General features: G+C 38.2%; 1 protein-coding gene across 4 annotated transcripts in view; it reads left to right on the top strand.

Moving 5' to 3' along the window:
* The window catches only part of LOC124720405 (zinc finger protein 99-like), a 146,652-nt gene that overhangs the window by 119,452 nt on the left and 7,828 nt on the right, over positions 1–19,372 (top strand). For 3 of the 4 annotated variants that reach the window (XM_047245742.1, XM_047245743.1, XM_047245744.1), the window contains one exon: positions 1,016–5,239. In XM_047245742.1, coding sequence (XP_047101698.1) covers positions 1,016–2,834 — 1,819 coding nt within the window. In that variant the 3' untranslated portion in view covers positions 2,835–5,239. Of the gene's footprint in view, positions 1–1,015; positions 5,240–19,372 lie in introns of those variants that run through there. The other variant, XM_047245745.1, reaches the window with a different exon arrangement.

Genomic DNA, 19,372 nt, shown 5'->3' with positions numbered 1-19,372 from the left:
GACCCAGATAGTACAGGGGTAGCTCATGCATCAGCTGTTATCACTGCCACTCAGTATGAAGTGTCAGCCTGCAGTGTTTAATGGTGATGATGTGGCCATTAATGTGTGTGTCCTTCAGTCAATGGTGTTCTGCAATGCCAGATGACCAGATGTTGGGAAGATGTAGAACTTTTAAAAAAGGCTCACTGCAAATGTACAGGAAAATTTACAACCATTTCCATCCTTTCAGACAGTATTTCCATTTGTTCAAGGCTTCATATAAGTTGCAGTGCCAAAAACGCAGTCTTAGATTGAAACCATCTGCAAGTGTACATTCATTCATCAGTTTGCAATTTTTCCCCCTTGATTCCTGTGACAATGTTCTTGTTCATGAACAGTCATTATCCACCTAATTAACATCCATACTAGATACCTAATCAAAATATTGAAGCTTGCACTAGTTCTTGAATCACTGGGAATCAAACAAAAAAAATCTGTTTACTAGGTGAAATAAATATATCATTGCCAAAGGTGAAAGTGTCTGCAAAACAAAGAAAAGGCACTTAACAAGCTAAGATAATGGAAGAGGAACATTTAAAAATTATTTCTCTGATTTCAATCTTAAATGCCTTGAACTTAAGTATTTTGAATTATAACATGTAAGTGATACATCTTTTGATAAATTTAATAAATTTGTGTAGACTATCAACTTGTAGCAATGTATTTTAAAAAGATTGTAACACATGCAATTATTTTAATTCTGATCTAAAAATTTCAAATCAAAGTGACAGTGTCTCAGATTAATCATTATTGAATTTCCTCTGGTTATTTTCGTTTTAAACCATTTTTACCTCATCAGTTCTTTCCTTCTGGTGGACTATTATAATTTTAAATTGCTAACAGTAAATATATGATTTCTTATGCACTTTTATGACTTGTGCCCTATAGTACTGGATTTATGGACATTCAAATATTGTTTCTTTGTTTTATATATATATATATATATATATATAACATTCTGCTCCTCACTCTTCAGATTGACTCAGAGTACTGGTGGGAGGTGTGGCATATGTGAAGAAACGTGTCACCATCAACTGGTCCAGGATGAATTTGTGATAGATATGGAGAAGTCAACACAAGAGTTTGGTACGCATACAGGAGATGTGACTGTTGATAGTGAATGCTCAGTTGCTACCCAATATGACTGTAGTGCGAGGGAAAAGGAATTACATGTATATAGCTGTAATTTCTGCCAACAGGGCTTTCCTTCAAAATACAGACTCATAAAGCATGTGTTTATGCACATTGATGGCATGCAACCACCTTTGTATGTTTGTAAGTGGTGTTGTGAGATATTTGACAGTAAATTTAGTTTGAAAAAACATCTGAGAATGAGTGAGAATTATCACGTCTTAACTGCTGGCATCCATGAAAAATATGGCTATAGTGATGAGCATCAAAGCAGTATCCTTTTGGATAGTTTGCCAGAAGTTTCTGTTACAGAACACAATGTGTGGTCTTCATACAAGGAAACTTGGAAACCTTCAAAGAAGTCCTCTAATGACATGTGTAACACACCTATGGGAAATGATGCTGACAAAATAAGTGACTATGGAACTTTGTCTACAGCTGTTAATGTCAGGACCCAGGGTGATCTACTTACTGCAGACAGCATGCACAAATGTGGTATTTGTGGCAAATTGTGTGGTAGGTCAGGTCATCCCAAGAGAGAGAAATTACTTGACAGTGGAAAGAAACCCCACAAATGTGAGATTCGTGGGGAATCGTTTTCTCAGTCAGGTCATCTCAAGGCAGAGGAATTAATTCGCACTGGAAAGAAACGTCACAAATGTAAGATTTGTGGGAGATGTTTTGCTAGGTCGAACCATCTCAAGAGACACGAATTAATTCACACTAGAAACAAACCTCACAAATGTGTGATTTGTGACAAATCGTTTGCCCAGTCAGGGAATCTCAAGACTCACAACTTAATTCACACTGGAAAGAAACCTCACAAATGTGAGATTTGTGGGAACTCTTTTACTAGGGCAGATTATCTCGAGACTCACATTTTAATTCACACTGGGAAGAAACCTCACAAATGTAAGAGTTGTGGGAGATGTTTTGCTAGGTCCAGCAGTCTCAAGAGACACGAATTAATTCACACTGAAAACATACCTCACAAATGTGTGATTTGTGGCAAATCGTTTGCCCAGTCAGGTTATCTGAAGAATCACAAATTAATTCACACTGGAAAGAAACCTCACAAATGTGAGATTTGTGGGAAATCTTTTCGTATGTCAGATAGTCTCAAGAGACACAAATTAGTTCACACTGGAAAGAAGCCTCATAAATGTGAGATTTGTGGCAAATCTTTTGCTAGGTCAGAGTATCTCAAGAAACACTTATTAAGTCACACTGGAAAGAAACCTCGCAAATGTGTGATTTGTGACAAATCGTTTGCCCAGTCAGGTAATCTGAAGACTCAGAAATTAATTCACACTGGAAACAAACCTCACAAATGTGAGATTTGTGGGAGATGTTTTGCTTTGTCAGGTTATCTCAAGAAACATGTATTTCTTCACACTGGGAAGAAACCTTACAAATGTAATATTTGTGGGAAATCCTTTGCTGTGTTGAATGCTCTCAAGAGGCACACATTAATTCACACTGGAAAGAAATCCCATGAATGCGATATTTGTGGGAAGTCTTTTGCTAGGGCTTATCTCAAGACTCACATTTTAATTCACACTGGGAAGAAACCTCACAAATGTAAGAGTTGTGGGAGATGTTTTGCTAGGTCCAGCGATCTCAAGAGACACGAATTAATTCACACTGGAAACAAACCTCACTAATGTGAGATTTGTGGGAGATGTTTTGCTTCCACTGGGAAGAAACCTTACAAATGTAATATTTGTGGGAAATCCTTTGCTTTGTTGAATGCTCTCAAGAGGCACACATTAATTCACACTGGAAAGAAATCCCACGAATGCGATATTTGTGGGAAGTCTTTTGCTAGGGCAGGCAATCTCAAGGCCCAACATTAATTCACATTGGAGAGTAACCTTACAAATGTGAGATTTGTGGGAAATCTTGTGCTGTATCCAGCATTCTCAAAACACATGCATTAATTCACATTAGAAAGTAACCTCACAGATGTGAGATTAGTGGGAAATCATTTGCTATGTCAGGCGATCTCAAGACACATGCATTGGAACACATTGGAAGGTGACTTCACAAATGTTATGTCTGTGACAAAAGTTTCACTAAATTGGGTACTCTCAAGACAGATGCATTAATTCACATCAGAAAGAAACTACAAGTAAGTGTTGGTTTACACAAATAGGTTTTCCTGGTTTGTGCCCTCAAGGCCTATAAAGTAATGGATGTAACAGGGGACAATAAATTGCAGTTCCTGCGAAATAATATTAAAATGTGGTAGAATTGTGGAAAAAAATGAGCAATGATGTGTACTATAGAGTGGTATAAGATAATGTGACAATATAAAAATCCATATCTACAGATTGTGATGTCAAGAACTTGTATTACTAAATACTCCAGAGACATGAATCAAATCTGTTTTTGTCATTAACACTGCTGCTCTTTCCTATCGATCTTGAGACAAGAAGATTGTGAATTGTGATAAATCCTTACCTTCGTCAGTAATCATAAGTACAATGCAATATTCAGTATAAGGCCAAGGAAATGTGATGACTTGCTGCTTAATATTCCAGACATAGTCATTATGTAGTACTCATAACTGCACTTTAGAAACAATGTTATCAAAAATATATCCATGGCACTTCCTGCACAAAGACTAGTAAACTCAACACTGGAGAAACGTGATTATGGCATTATTTAACTAATGTATGTTTTCTCAAGAGATCTGCTGTGTGTGTCATTAATAGTGTGTACATGTATGTTTTGTTCATATTAACCCTGCATTTGTAAACGTAACAACAAATATAACAATCAACTTAATAGCATGTTTGTCCACTTTTGGAATACATGATATGGACTTGACATGTCGTTTTCATATTTCTGGATGTATGTCGCACTAGTTGTACTGCACACATTCAGATCAGCTAAATGGTGTGGTTGAGACATAACTGTTAGTTACCATGCTACTCAGACCACTGTGTAGTCGTTCTTTACATGTGACAGTTACCTGCTGAAAGGTGCCTTCACTGTGGGAGAGCACATCAGTCATGAAGGAATGTATGTAGTTGCTATAAAGGTGACATAGTCTGCAACTGTCATGATGCCTTCACTTATTACCAGATGTCCCAAAGGAGCCAATGTGACTTGCCCCATAGCATAACGGGCCCTCGATCTGATGCCATTCACCTACATGACTGCATATCTGGATGTGGCATCTCACCTGGTGTAACAAGAAATGTCACACGTCCTGACAGTTGGCAGTTGTCATTAGCATTGACCTTCATTCCAGCATCAATGATCCCTTGTGCAATGCAGTTGCAATTGAAAAATTTGGTGGGTTAGTATGGAAACATACAGAGACCATATGTTGTGGAGCCCTATGTTCAAAAATGTACACTGAATTGTGTGTTTTAAAATGTGTATTGCCTCTCCAGCATTATTTTCTGTCATCAGATATGTCTCATATTGCCACGTTTCCAGCTTTACAGAGCAGACAAGCCTCTGATCTCCAAGATTTGTAATGAGGTATAGATGTGTTACATCTTTTCATAAGGTTATGGATTTATCATCTTTCAACCACTTTCTTTGGATGTTCACAACAGTAGCATAGGTCCAGCCAACCAGCTTCACCACTTTTGAGGTGCTAGTTCCCAACTGCAATACCACTGTAGCCGGTCCTTTGCTAAAGTCACTTACGTCATTGGATTTACATGTTCACAACCTATCTAATTGGTAGAACAATTCCTTCTTAATCTCTGATCTGCTATACATGTAATCTGCTTACTGCATCATTAGTGTACAACATGGCATTCATTCTCCTCACAGGCAGTGTTCATGATATTTTTGCTCATCAATGCATCTTCATGTAAATGGGTCAGATGGGAAAATGTGTAATCTAACAAAATCATTGTGCTTGGTTACCATTTACACCAGTGCACAATAGCTATATTTTTTTGTGAAATTTTTTTGTTTCACAAAGCTCTGTACATAATTCAGAGATATTGTAGATAAGTGTTATGCACCAAAGTTCTTAATTCTTTGTTAAGCATTTAATACTGTGTAAGGTACATGCAAGAATAACACTTTGGAGAGCTGAGAACGTGAGTACTAAATACGTCTAGTGTTATATTCAAAGATGTTTCCATTCTGGATATTTTTCTTAATTTGTGTAAATAAACATGACGTTTTGGGAAATGTGTACTTATGCTTCATTTTTAATTTTAGAACGATTGTTTTTATTTTTGATTCCCTATTTGTTATTTGTGAAAGTGGTTTAGTACATGTTCCATCATATGTGTAACAACTGGGGTTGGTTATAATTAAGTGATTGGCACTGTTCCGTTTTACTACACTTTGTAGAGATGTGATTACATTTATTCCATCTTTCTCATGATAGGACATCCAGATGCATTTTTATTAAATATTGTTATTTTTTATTTTTATTATTTATTATTTATTTTTAAATATTTTACTAAATATTTTCCAATAAAAGGAAAGAAAAACCAGGCTTCAGGACAATAGCCTTATATTCAGATGAATCTGAAAATATACTACCAAGTGTGGCGACTTTACATATTATGAATCTCTAAGAAAAACAGTAAAATTTGTAGTAACATGTTAAAAAAGGTTCACAATGTTAACTGAATGTCTAAGGGTGTCAGCTAAAGATGGGTTATGTAGCGTTTCTCTAGTACAAGAGATGTAAGCAGAATATAAACATATTCAGTGGTTGTGTGGAAAACTACCCAAAGAACTGAGTCTACATAAACACAGTACATACCCACAAATTAAAGAGTGTAACTGCACCTATTTAAATAATTACCTAAGCTAATCACTACAGAATAAATTATTGTACAAGAATTGTCAAGGAAAAGTCAATTGTAGGATGTGGCTCCAGGAACACATGGCAATCAAGCATACTGTTAAAAAAAAAAACAACGGAGAGTGCTTTAAAACTTCTGACTGGTGTTTACATCAGAACTCTACCTGTAAGGTCACTAACAACTGAGGGCATAGTGCTGGAGAATAGGGTGGCAGGGCACATCTGATCAGACTGAAAGCTGGTTCCAAGAGAGCCAAATTGAACCTCGCTATGCTCTTTGACCCTGTGTGACCATTAACAGCTGTCTGATTGGTTGCTGGATAGGTTTATGGAATTTTTCCTCACTAGCAATGCTTCCTGGAAGTGTAACCCATCAGCATCCTCACTGTCAGAATGGTATGAATGTGAGGAAGGCATATACAGTGGTAACTGGTACAGAACCAGCCCCTGCCTAGTCACAGCTCTGCAGTGAAACATATTTCATGAAGTTTTTCCCACTCAGTCTGTCAGTCTACCACACACATTTCAGTCTCACTCCATAGCATCAGGCTAATTATTTCAAAACTACAAAAGTGGTAGTTTAATGTTTGAAAATGATCCTTTGGACGGGTGGCTCTTGCTAAGGGATGCAAGCTTCTAATATGGGAAACAAAGAATTTCCAAAATACAGTAAAAAAAGTGGACAGAAATAGAAAACTCAAAAGTATTTAAGAAGTTACAGATAATAGTACAATAATTATGAGTTCGAATTGACTGATTTTGGTTATTGTAGAAATATATACAGCCAAGTGAGATGATGCACTGGTACGGTGGTGTTGTAGTGCAGAGGCAACAGATGTGCCAACCACGTTCTGAGGCAGCAGGGACAGCATGAGGGCTGTCAAGATGCGTCAGCTGTGCAGTGGCTAGGCTGCTGCAGTGGTGATTCCCGTGGGCAGTGATATAGTATTGTGGTCAGGAATGACAGCATTGGGGCCACCATTTGTTGTTACCAGTTGTGAAGATCATGAAAGACTGTAACACAGCATCGAAGGGGTGCAGCAGCAAAGGCAGGCTGGGTATTTCAATACAAAAGGAGGTTTAGCTAAATAATATTGGTAAGATTCATAATTTTTCTATAATCTCTGCAGTTTGTAGTATAAAAGTTAACATTACAAAGTTATTGAAGGATACATTACAAACTGATTATATATCCATAATAAGCTAATCTCATTAAGACAACTGTAGCACTATCATTGTTTTATTAAATCTTATTTCATGTACTCAATTGATACTGATTGTTAAATCCTACCTCATTGGTTTGGTCCTTAACTGAGTGGAATGTAACTCTCCCATGTTACAGAATAAGAAAAATGACAAAATTATGCAATGGAAACAAACTAATACATATTAGCATCCCTTCTCCTAATGCTTAGTCATAAACGAGAGTTGTGACTGAATTGTGCCAGGATCCAAAATCCACTTAAGTATAAAATTACCCAACAGCTGCTGCCTGTCCACCACTGGTTTTGGTGATCTGAATACTTCACAATATCCTTGATTACATATGATCCATATAACAATTATGAGGACAACTACAGTGACTGCAAGAGAGATGACACCAGGGCAACCACTGTATGTAGGTATTCCAGCTTACTCCACTCAGTGAAGTGTGCATTGATGTGGTCAGTGGTAACTTGCAATTTTCCCAAGCTAGTATTCGTCAGTGGTTTGCAGAAAGCGAGTCTTCGATTTGTTTGGTAGTTTAGACAGGCTGTCAGTTAGGTGCCGTCACAAAAGGTGTTTCAGGCAAATTAGCAGAAAAAGTTTAAAGCTGTTGTGTTTGTAAGTTAAATGAGCAGATAAGCTAATGGTGGGTGTGATACATCATAATTGTTATATGCATCATATGTTAGAGAAACTCGATAAGTCAGAAGTGTAAATGTATGGTTACAGCAGAGAACTGCTGCTATAGTTGACTGTGCTACCAAATACGGTAATCTGTTCCCAATGGGCATAAATAGAGATTTGTGGATTGCAACAACTGTGCTAGAGCAACGGAATTATTTAGGACCCTCTAAAAGCAATGCAATTTCACAATTCATGACACTGGCTCAGAGTAATAAGTTAGGCCTCTTATAATAATTATTATAAATGCACAGGTGAAACTCGAACTACATGACAGTCTGATGAATAACACTTGCAAGCAAACAGGACGTCCATTTGCCAAACATGGCGTTCATAAGTAGCTACACAGGCGACAAGTAAAGAAAAGGTGATAACATTCAAATTTGCAACTGGTGGAAGTCATGGGCAGGGATATCTGCACATTTAACACATCTGTAGATCATGACAGTTGTACAATAGCATTAGTGCAATAATACAGCAAGGTTGATACCTACGTGGAGTAGATCATTTGCATGTGTACTGATGCATGAAATGAATTATTAGTTATGGTTTGCTGGAAGGTTTCAGCTGGCACTAAGTTAGGGCTGAGTCTCTCTTGCAGTCATGGCTGAATGGTAGTGAGCAGGGTTTGAACATTCAACTGTTGCTTGGGTGTTATACAACAAGATCTGTAAGGCTTTAGTTATTTCCAGAGTAGCAGTGAGTTTGCACAGTTCCCTGTGAATGGTTATTAAGTCACGCTGGAGCGCGTTTTTAAGTCCCTAATATTGCAGTATTAGCACAGTGACTATATTATGGGTTTGTCAGTTGGTAGCTGAAAGGTCTTCATTGTGAGTGAGCCATACATGCAAGCATACTAGGATTTCATGATACTGCGTAACAAAGAATGAAGCTCGCTGGGGAGCTTTGTCACAGCGATCAGCGTCAGTCTGATCAGGGATACCAAATTTGTTTTCAGCACAGCTGCACTTCCATTAAACCAAACTCGCATAGCATGGCGGAGTGGTACTGTGACTGGTTGTTCACAGGATGAACAGAGTCTATAATTTAGTGAAGGAGAATTAAATCAGTATGAAAAGACAGAGATGGTAGTACCCATTGTCTGGTCATTTCTGCTTGCATGCTGCAAAAGTTAGCACTCATGTGGAGGCAATTTCAACAGGGTACAAATGTTCGATGGCTTCACAGTCAAGATGATTGATCAGCAGTATTTATAGCTTGTTCACAGGTGCTAGTTGTCTTGAAATTTTGCACAAGTTTAAAAGTTCGGTATTCTTTCGAAAAAATAGTGATGATTTATGTTGAGTAGGGCTGAATGTTGAGAGGACTGAATTCACAGCCAGTTGCTTTTGGCATCCTTTTAGAAGGGACATAAGACGTTATAGCCTAGCATATTGCAGAATTTGGTCAACAGTTGGCTAATGTGTATGGTTTACTGTAGCTGTACTAATTATATACTTTGTTGTTAAATCGAATGTGAGTTTCTATCCTCACTTTTCTGAAAATCTAATGAGAATGAAACCACATTTTGGAAGTGTCCATTATGTAAACGGGCATGAATATGGAGATGTTAGATTTAGGACAAGGATGTCAAAATAGGAGCCAGTGGACCTACCCAGTAGTGATACCTCCCTTGGTGAGCTATGGGAAAGAGTAGAGGGCTAACCTGATAGGAAAATGGCCAAACCAGCTTCAATTGTCTGTAACGAAATTAAAGTTGCTGGTATTGGTTACAATTATAATTATAATGTATTAAAATATAACAGATGGTTTAATAAGGATGGGAGGTGAACTAGGTAGGGAATCATGATCAACTGTCCATGCACGTGATGTCTCAAGCAAACCAGCATGTTATGCACCATACAGGGTAGCCTATGTAATGGACTGAAAACAGGTGTTCACAGTAGTCAATTTTTGAAAAGGATTGTAGTCTTGTGACTGTTGAGGGACCTAACTGGTCCAAGCCAGTCCTAATTAAATTAGGTGATAATAAACAGATGGCAGAACATGACAGTATGAAGTGAGAAACAAATAAATTAACAGGAAAAGAGGTGACATCATGCACTACAATTACTGCAACTTACATTTAATCATAAAGGGAAGTAATAGGAAGGGCAGGAGCTTGTTGCTAGATGAATCAGTCGTTTTTCGTCATCTCATCAGCCTATCAAGGTGTAATGAACTTATGAGTAGTAGGAATCGAAGTGAGTGTGCTGCTGCCATACAAGATTAGTGTCATAAAGCCATAGAATTTTATTCTGGTGCTATAAAAATATGTCAAAGCTAAAGGTAGTAAAGGAATGTGAAATGGGCAGAAACGCCTATAGATACACGTGGTAAGTAAATGAGTTAAAAGAGGCAAAGCATTCATAGTTTTTCTCAGTGATGCAATGCTGGCAAGTAGTACGTTATCTTTGTAGGTATGTAAGACACTGGGGTGTGTCCAACTGTATACGTGTTTATAGTGTACTACATGTGAATGCATAATGTGGTACGTATTTGTGGACATGAGTCACAAAAGTAACCAGTATCAGAAATGTATGCATATACAGAGTCACTGCTCTCATGCTTAGTGACAGATGGGCAAGCACAGAGCAGTTGAACAGATTGCTTGAAGCATTCTAAATCTTTCCATACACGGAATGATGGTCATCAGATGTGTTTGCACTCATGTCATCAAAATAGCAGAGCCTAACTGGTAGGTAAAACACATCACTGGAGGGACAAATGCACAAAATTGTGGTTTAGTGAGTATTTAATTAGAGTATGAGCGTAACTGATAACATTGGTGGCGGCCACATTGGGAAAAGACATCATTATTCATATTTCTTCTTGAAGGAGTGAGCAAGGCTGAAATTGGTGTGGTGCCAGGAACTGCTTGATAAATGTGATTGTGTACTGCTGAATGATACATTTCATGCAGTGGAATATGTAGATAATCTCTTAGGTCCCCTTTTGCTCAATGACGTCGAGTAATGTAGCACAAGTGTTCATAAGCATCAAATGGAGGCTCCAGTATTATTTTAAAAATATACTAAAGAGATAGATACTCAAGGGTAGATCAGTGTTAATACTGGAAACAATGTGGAACATTATTGCCTGTGTACACATAGTATTAAAAGCAGTGTCAGTGGTAGGTGAAACATGATGAGTCAAAATAACATGATAGTGTATGAATTAGAGATAGTTACCCGTTCAGGGAACACTTTGTTAGGGTCCAAGAGCGAATGTTGTGTTTCATAGGTGTTTGTGTTGTGTGTGAGTGGAGCCACTACAACCATAAGTGAGGTACTGTAGTTTTCAGTGTGCAAGTGGGGCACTCATGTTTTTGTGTGACAGCAAGATGAATGATGGTAGAAAGGACCATAGTATAAAGACAAATCATAAGTAAGTGGTGAGACCAGACCAGAGTCTGTGATGGCTAACCACACCGTGTTAGGAGGACGCCCCTGGAGGAACCAGAAGGCCAAGCAACATCCTCCTGTCTCATTTGCATGGGGTAGATGTTGAAAGACACTAACTGCCTGTCTAGCGAGTCTCATTGGTTCCTTTCACACATAAATTTTTGAGCAGTTAATGATATGGAATAAACAGGAGGGCTGTACATTGAACAAGGCATATCACATTTCTCACACTATATCATTGTTTATTGGTCATACATCCTTATGTTAAATATAAGTTGTTGTAAAGAAAGACAGTGTAAGAGAGAGCAGTGCTATTACTTTCAGACTATGATGCACATTGGAAGCAGTTCTAAACTTTCTGGAATCACCTTTGTCCAATTGAAACATACCATATGAATATCTTAAAAGAATGATCAAGGTTCCAGATAGTTCTCTTATGGAGTGGTAAGTCCATAATTAACAAGGTATACATCTAATTTGTGAAACACATGAATGGAGTGGTGATATTCCCATTGGTAAGATATATGAGCCAAGATGATGTGGATAAATAATAAGTAGGCTTATTGGGGGCCTAGATGAAGTACTTAGCTATATTCCTGTCACTGATAAAACACTTACCGTTTGGCAACTGATGTGCCAAATCATTCCTCTAGAAAATAACCCTGGCTCCTTGGTTAACTAACCAATTGAGAGACGGCACATACCGTGCAATAAGTCTTTGGAGAATAGTTAAAGCAGACACTGCAACAAGGCAGCAGCGATAACTCATAGTATTGGCTGGAATAGTGAAATAGAACTGGAACTATGGTACTATGAGAGTCACATGGTCAAGATGTGCTCAGACTAGTCCCTTCTTAACGTAAGAAGAAGAACAGAACAGATAGAGGGACATGATAGTAGGGACAGGAGTAACAGGGAAAGGTTAAGAAACTAACTGCAATGATATGTGACTACAGAATTTCTCCAGCAGTACAGGGTGACTGTTCATCACACATTAGCAGTAGTGTAAGAAACCATGTCATTGAGAGGTTGTCCCTATTCCTCCTTGTTTACTGAGAATGAGAATCAGTGACTCTACATGCATTTTTAGCAGATAGCCAGGTTAAAAAAAAGGCTAGCATAATCTTCATTATCACGTGCAAGCACCATAGGATTGTCTAACAGCAAAATGGTACAACCATGGATCCATACATACCTTTATTCGTATCTGTGGGGTTGTATCAAAATTATGTCCACTTGGATATTTACCATTTCTAATACAGATAACTCCCATCAGGTCTTGTGGGAATAACTCTTTTTAATTATGCGTACACATTTGAATACTGGTAGATGTAGTGAAAGCGCAACTACAATTAAGAAATAGTACTGTATTACTTGGCCGGAGTACACGCAGTGTAGTTCATGATACCAAAAGTGGATGGAAAGATAACATGCGTCACTGCAGTGCATGTAATAAGTAAGTTTTCCCAGAAGGATATTAAATCAAAGTTACTGGCTTACCCACAAAAGGAAAAAATAAAATCATTGTTGTATAAGAACGATGCACACTGACGATCAGAGTATTTCAAATGAAATACTGTGTTAAAGCTTAAAGAAAGGTAATCTCCCACATATTAGTACAACAAACGATCTCACTGTTTTTATCAAGTCTCAGAGCACAGTGACTATAATGACGTCATTTTTATCACACTTAAAATACAGTAAACAAAATACAGAAAAAAGTAACCAAAGCATAAAAAGAGGTACTCATGGAAATATTTAAAGTTAAATGCAAATGAACATTTATGAATGGCATGCTTTCACAGTAACTGTCGCAGTGACAAGAACAGTTAACCCATCACTGTGTAATTACAACAATCAATGCATCTACCCTTCTTTGCAAAACCCTAAGTATTTCTTATTCATCAATACGACAGTGAAGGTGCTACTGTTGTTTGAAAATTGTTTGTCTCTTAACTTCATATAGAACTGGATATAATTAAACATTACCTTTCACAAACCATTGCTAGGAACCTGCGTTTGACACCCTCTGTGTCTTTAGTGCGTTTCAAGTATCATTGTCTGGTAATGAAGTTAAGTTATTTGTGATACAGAAGCACTATATAATTCAACTTATCTATGCTTTCGTTCTCCTGACCTACTATTGATACCCTGTATTTATGTCATGCTGGATCTGTGTTCTCAACACGTAGCAGTGTCTTCTGACAATGGACTTACTTGTGATGATGTTCAGAATTTCACGTCTGAAGTCTATTGTAAAGTAGGTTGAGAAACGAGGAAAGTGTAGTTCTTAAAGGCGTAATACAGTTTCTATAATGGCATATGACAAAACTCATAACCATAAATCGCTTGTTTCACCAGATCAGTCCACATGAGGTACGATACATTCCACCACAAATTACGAAGACCAGGATTTAGCCGGCCGAAGTGGCCGAGCGGTTCTAGGCGCTGCAGTGTGGAACCACGCGACCGCTACGGTCGCAGGTTCGAAACCTACCTCGGGAATGGATGTGTGTGATGTCCTTAGGTTAGTTAGGTTTAAGTAGTTCTAAGTTCTAGGGGACTGATGACCTCAGAAGTTAAGTCCCATAGTGCTCAGAGCCATTTGAACCATTTTATCCTTTACATACAAAGAATATAGATCATCTGACGCGCAAAGGTGCTGCCAAACATTAACGTATGCTACACTATATGCATGCGTTTGCCTGACTACTAGTAAAATTTTGCAGTGTGTGTTATTCTTTGTTTACAAAAGGCTAACACAACCTCCAGATAATACTGTTTTATACATTTTAACTTCCCACCAGTGTGTACTACGAGCCTCTTGGGTAATTTAAAATAGCTGTGATTTCCAGATTTTAAGCGAGTGTGTCAAGTACATGATCTATGTAGGTTACTCATTCCATAAATTAGTCTTTAGTGTTAATTCCAAACACTTGATATACAGGGTGGTCCATTGATCGTGACTGGGCCAAATATCTCACTAAATAAGCGTCAAACGAAAAAACTACAAAGAACGAAACTTGTCTAGCCTGAAGGGGCAAACCAGATGGCGCTATGATTGGCCCGCTAGATGGCGCTGCCATAGGTGAAACGGATACCAACTGCGTTTTTTAAAATAGGGACTCCCATTTTTTATTACATATTTGTGTAGTACGTAAAGAAATATGAATGTTTTAGTTGGACCACTTTTTTCGCTTTGTGATAGATGGCGCTCTAATAGTCACAAACATATGGCTCGCAATTTTAGATGAACAGTTGGTAACAGGTAGGTTTCTTAAATTAAAATACAGAACGTAGGTACGTTTGAACATTTTATTTCGGTTGTTCCAATGTGATACATGTACCTTTGTGAACTTACCATTTCCGAGAACGCATGCTGTTACAGCGTGATTACCTGTAAATACCACATTAATAAATGCTCAAAATGATGTCCGTCAACCCCAGCGCATTTGGCAATACGTGTAACGACATTCCTCTCAACAGCGAGTAGTTCGCCTTATGTAATGTTTGCACATGCATCGTCAGTGCGCTGACGCATGTTGTCAGGCGTTGTCGGTGGATCACGATAGCAAATATCCTTCAACTTTCCCCAGAGAAAGAAATCCGGGGACGTCAGGTCCGGTGAACGTGCGGGCTTTGGTGTGGTTTTGACGACCAATCCACCTGTAATGAAATATGCTATTCAATACTGCTTCAACCGCATGCGATCTATGAGCCGGACATACATCATGTTGGAAGTACATTGCCATTCTGTCATGCAGTGAAACATTTTGTAGTAACATCAGTAGAACATTACGTAGGGAACCAGCATACATTGCACCATTTAAATTGCCATCGATTATATGGGGGCCAATTATTCTTCCTCCCATAATTCTGCACCATACATTAACCCGCCAAGGTCGCTGATGTTCCACTTGACGCAGACATCGTGGATTTTCTGTTGCCCAATAGTGCATATTATGCCGGTTTACGTTACCACTGTTGGTGCATGACGCTTCGTCGCTAAATAGAACCCGTGCAAAAAATCTGTCATTACCCCGTAATTTCTGTTGTTCCCAGTGGCAGAACTGTATACGACGTTCAAAGTCGTCGCCATGCAATTCCTGGCGCATAGAAATATTGTTAGGGTGCAATCGATGTTGATGTAGCATTCTCAACACCGACGTTTTTGAGATTCCAGATTCTCGCGCAATTTGTCTGCTACTGATGTGCGGATTAGCCGTGACAACAGCTAAAACACCTACTAGGGCATCGTCATTTGTTGCAGGTCGTGGTTGTCGTTTCATATGTGGATGAACACTTCCTGTTTCCTTAAATAACGTAACTATCCGGCGAACGGTCCGGACACTTGGATGATGTTGTCCAGGATACCGAGCAGCATACATAGCACACGCCCGTTTGGCATTTTGATCACAATAGCTGTACATCAACAAGATGTCGACCTTTTCCGCAATTGGTAAACGATCCATTTTAACACGGGTAATGTATCACGAAGCAAATACCGTCCGCACTGGCAGAATGTTATGTGATACCACGTACTTATACGTTTGTGACTATTGCAGCACGATCTGTCACAAAGCGAAATAAGTGGTCCAACTAAAACATTCATATTTCCTTACGTACTACACGAATATGTAATAAAAAATGGGAGTTCCTATTTTAAAAAAACGCTGTTGATATCCGTTTGACCTATGGCAGCGCCAACTAGCGGGCCAACCATAGTGCCATCTGGTTTCCCCCATCAAGCTAGACGAGTTTCGTTCTTTGTAGTGTTTCCGTTTGACGTTTATTTCGTGAGATATTTGGCCTGGTCACTATCAATGGACCACCCTGTAGAGGTCCGCTGATTGTTCCAAATTCGATTCTTAACTGTTATATAAATGAATGCACCTATCTCTTGTCTCTTCATGTATTTAATTAAGTACTTTATTTGCCTATTGTGGACAAGAGACCTATGAATCCTAAAGTAAATTTTGATAGTGAAGTGGAAATAGCATGACATCTGATAATAAGTGAAAATATGGTGTTTGTGTTTTTCGTACAAAACTCGGCAAAAGAAAAATATGTATTGCTGTAAAGAAACCATTCAATTAATAGCAGTTACTGGAAAGACACTTTGTTTTTAACGTTTCCAGTTTTCTATTTCACTTCAACGCTGCTTATGAGCTGGTTAAGAAAAACATTCTTCTACTTTAAAACTGTCATTCTCATCTTATAGCAATGTAGTACTGATTAAACCTCGCTTTCACTAGTGTAAATGCGTTCGTAAAAAGTCCATTTCACATGATATAAAATCTTTAGTGCACATAACGCAAAAGTTACAGTCATTTCATGTATCACCACAGTGCGTTTCTCACTTAAAGGAACTTCTAAAGCTTTACAGAGTAACATAGTAACCTCCTGATGATGATGAATAGCAGCCTCTCACATTCTCTTTTAGTGGTACATTATAATTGTAAAACAACTGATCTCTCTAAACTCTTGTCCACTGTATAAGCAATTACTTCCCGTCACACTTTAATCTTTTACGTTATCATTGCTCTCGTTACTTTGCTATTAATATACAGTAACTTAGAAGACAGCAAGGCACAATCGTACTGTAGAAAGCAATTCTTGCGTAAAAAAAAAAAAAAAAAAAAAAAAGAAACTGCAAAAGAGAGATGGCAAACTAGCCTCAACTGGAGACTGGTTCACATTCTAGCACAATTCGTTTGCACTAGTCAGTCAAAATGACTGACTGAACGACAGAATTATTACTCACAACTGCATCAATAAAATACATTTCTTCCCACAGTGAAATCACTCCTATACAGAATAAAATGTCACATGAAACTCGTTCAAACAAACAATACCTCAGTCCCATGACCTCAAGGCATACTGAGTATATGCTGACAGCAACTTGTCCTTTTTTTCCTGCATTTCTGCATAAACTATTTTGAGCTGGACTAAGTGACACTACAGAGGGTGGCAGAGCTTTATCATGATACAGTTGTAACCAGACATAATGTACTACCACTGTATGGTCTGCATTAACAGAAGTTACTCTTATGATCGAAAAAGGGGTTTCGTATTGAGGCATGAATTTCTTAGTCTTCCCTTTCTTAATCATGGGCTTACGAATCAAAAGTAGGTCCCCAGGTTTATACAGAGAAAGCACAGCCATTTTGTTACGTCGTTCACTTTGTTTTCTGGGTTGCTTATATTTATTTTGCTTGATCTCCTTCCGGATAGCCTTGAGGTGACAACTTCTGCCAGATCCACGACAGATTGGAGTTTATCATGTTAAGATGGGGAGCTCATAGACCGTCATATACTTCCTCGTAGGATGTATGCCTAGTTGATGCATGTATATGACTATTTTACGCAGAAGTTACATAGGAAACCTACCTGTCCCAGTCATTGAGTGGTTTATGTAGTAAGACAACAGCCGAACTGTTGTTTGATGAACACATTGGCGGTGGCTATTACCTTTTGGATGAAAAGGAGTGTTTCTCTGTTTTTTTTTTGTTTCGTAGTAATTTGTACACTTGTAAAAACAGGGTGAATATGAAATTAGTCTTCCATTCAGTCAAAATATTATCAGGACGTCCGAATGATAAAACTTAACTATTAACAAAGGCACTTGTTGCTGTTCCTGTAGTCATATCTGCAACTTGTACTATAATTACATATCTAAGAAAAAATCTGTGATAGATGGGATATATTTATTATTTTGTGTGGTCTGTGGGAACGACCTGACATTGTCTAAGGCAACATTCTGAAACGGGTTTGCAACGTCTGTAGCGTCTAGAAGTGTTTGCAAGGCAAATTAAGTTCCTGGTGGGACTGACCTCTGACAACAAGCAAGTAGTTTTGGATGTACTTCTGAACATTAGTCCGTCTATCTTCCGTTCAATGCCGTGTGTCTATTCTGGCATTCATGGTTTTTGTCCATTATGACATGCCTGCAAAGTGCCATGATACTGAGCTATTATACATGCTTGCAACTCTTTCTGCAATTATGACTCTGTTGCTCAGGGGGATTTATGCGTCATGGAATATGATCAACTGCGACAAAATGTGGAAGAGAATTGTACCAGTGACACTGTACATCTCTCAATGCTTCTATTAAAACATTGTCAGTCTGAATCATTTTGACCTTATGGCTCAATGCATCAGTACTCAGGTGTGAACAGCTTGGTTTGTGGCATACGTCATAATCCTTCTTTGATGATTTTTAATGCCCAACGAGTCAAATGACTATTGGGGTCCTTTAAACTGAGCCTTTACAAAAGAGCAGTATAATCAGAGACCACAGTGATTTTCTTCTGTAGAAATAACATCTAAAATAGTTGTCTCCGAATTTAAGTGCTAGCAATTATTCCTGACAAAGAATAGCACTTATAGGATATTCGAGGTGTCTGTTCAAAGGATAAAAGGCTTTTCCGAATCAGTATATTAATAATGTGTACCTGTCAAATCATATTTAAGTTTCCTCATAGCCTATTCAATTCCTTCTGTCCGCTAAAGCACTGCAACTTGCTTTAACAACTTAGTTAATCGTTTGAGTGTCATAGCACAATCCATGACCAAAGATGATAATAATTAGTGAGGCCAAGAAAAGTTGCATCTCCTTAACATTAGTGGGCCTGGAAGAGTCTCAACTGGTTTGGATAGCTGTGGATTTGTCTTAACCTCATCTGAACTGATAATATGTCCCAGGTACTTAACCTTTGATTGTGCAGAAAAAACAATTTTAAATTCAAATGTGTAAGCTGTAACCTTGGTAAAACGTACCTCAATCTCACCAAATGTTCCTCAGTACTCCTTGAAAATATGATATCATCCAAATACACTAAAGACGTTGTAGGCTTCAATCATCTTAGTAACAAGTCAGCGTATCTTTGGAAAGTGACAGGCGCATTTGTAAGGCTGAAAGGCATGTGCAAAAACTCATACAACCTTCATGGAACCACAAATGCGGTTTTTAGGTATTCTGGTGCAATCGGAATTTGGTGCTGATTAGAATACATATGAAAGGTAGTAAAATGCTTACAGTTTCCCAGTCTGTCTAATGTTTCGTCGATATGGGGTAGAGGGTAGGTATCAGTGGTAGTTACCTTGTTTACTGCTTGTA

The sequence above is a fragment of the Schistocerca piceifrons genome, chromosome 11 (genome assembly GCF_021461385.2).
Source record: "Schistocerca piceifrons isolate TAMUIC-IGC-003096 chromosome 11, iqSchPice1.1, whole genome shotgun sequence".
Lineage (NCBI taxonomy): Eukaryota > Metazoa > Arthropoda > Insecta > Orthoptera > Acrididae > Schistocerca > Schistocerca piceifrons.
Note: the sequence above shows the minus strand (reverse complement) of the source record. Positions and strands in the feature narration are given on the sequence as shown.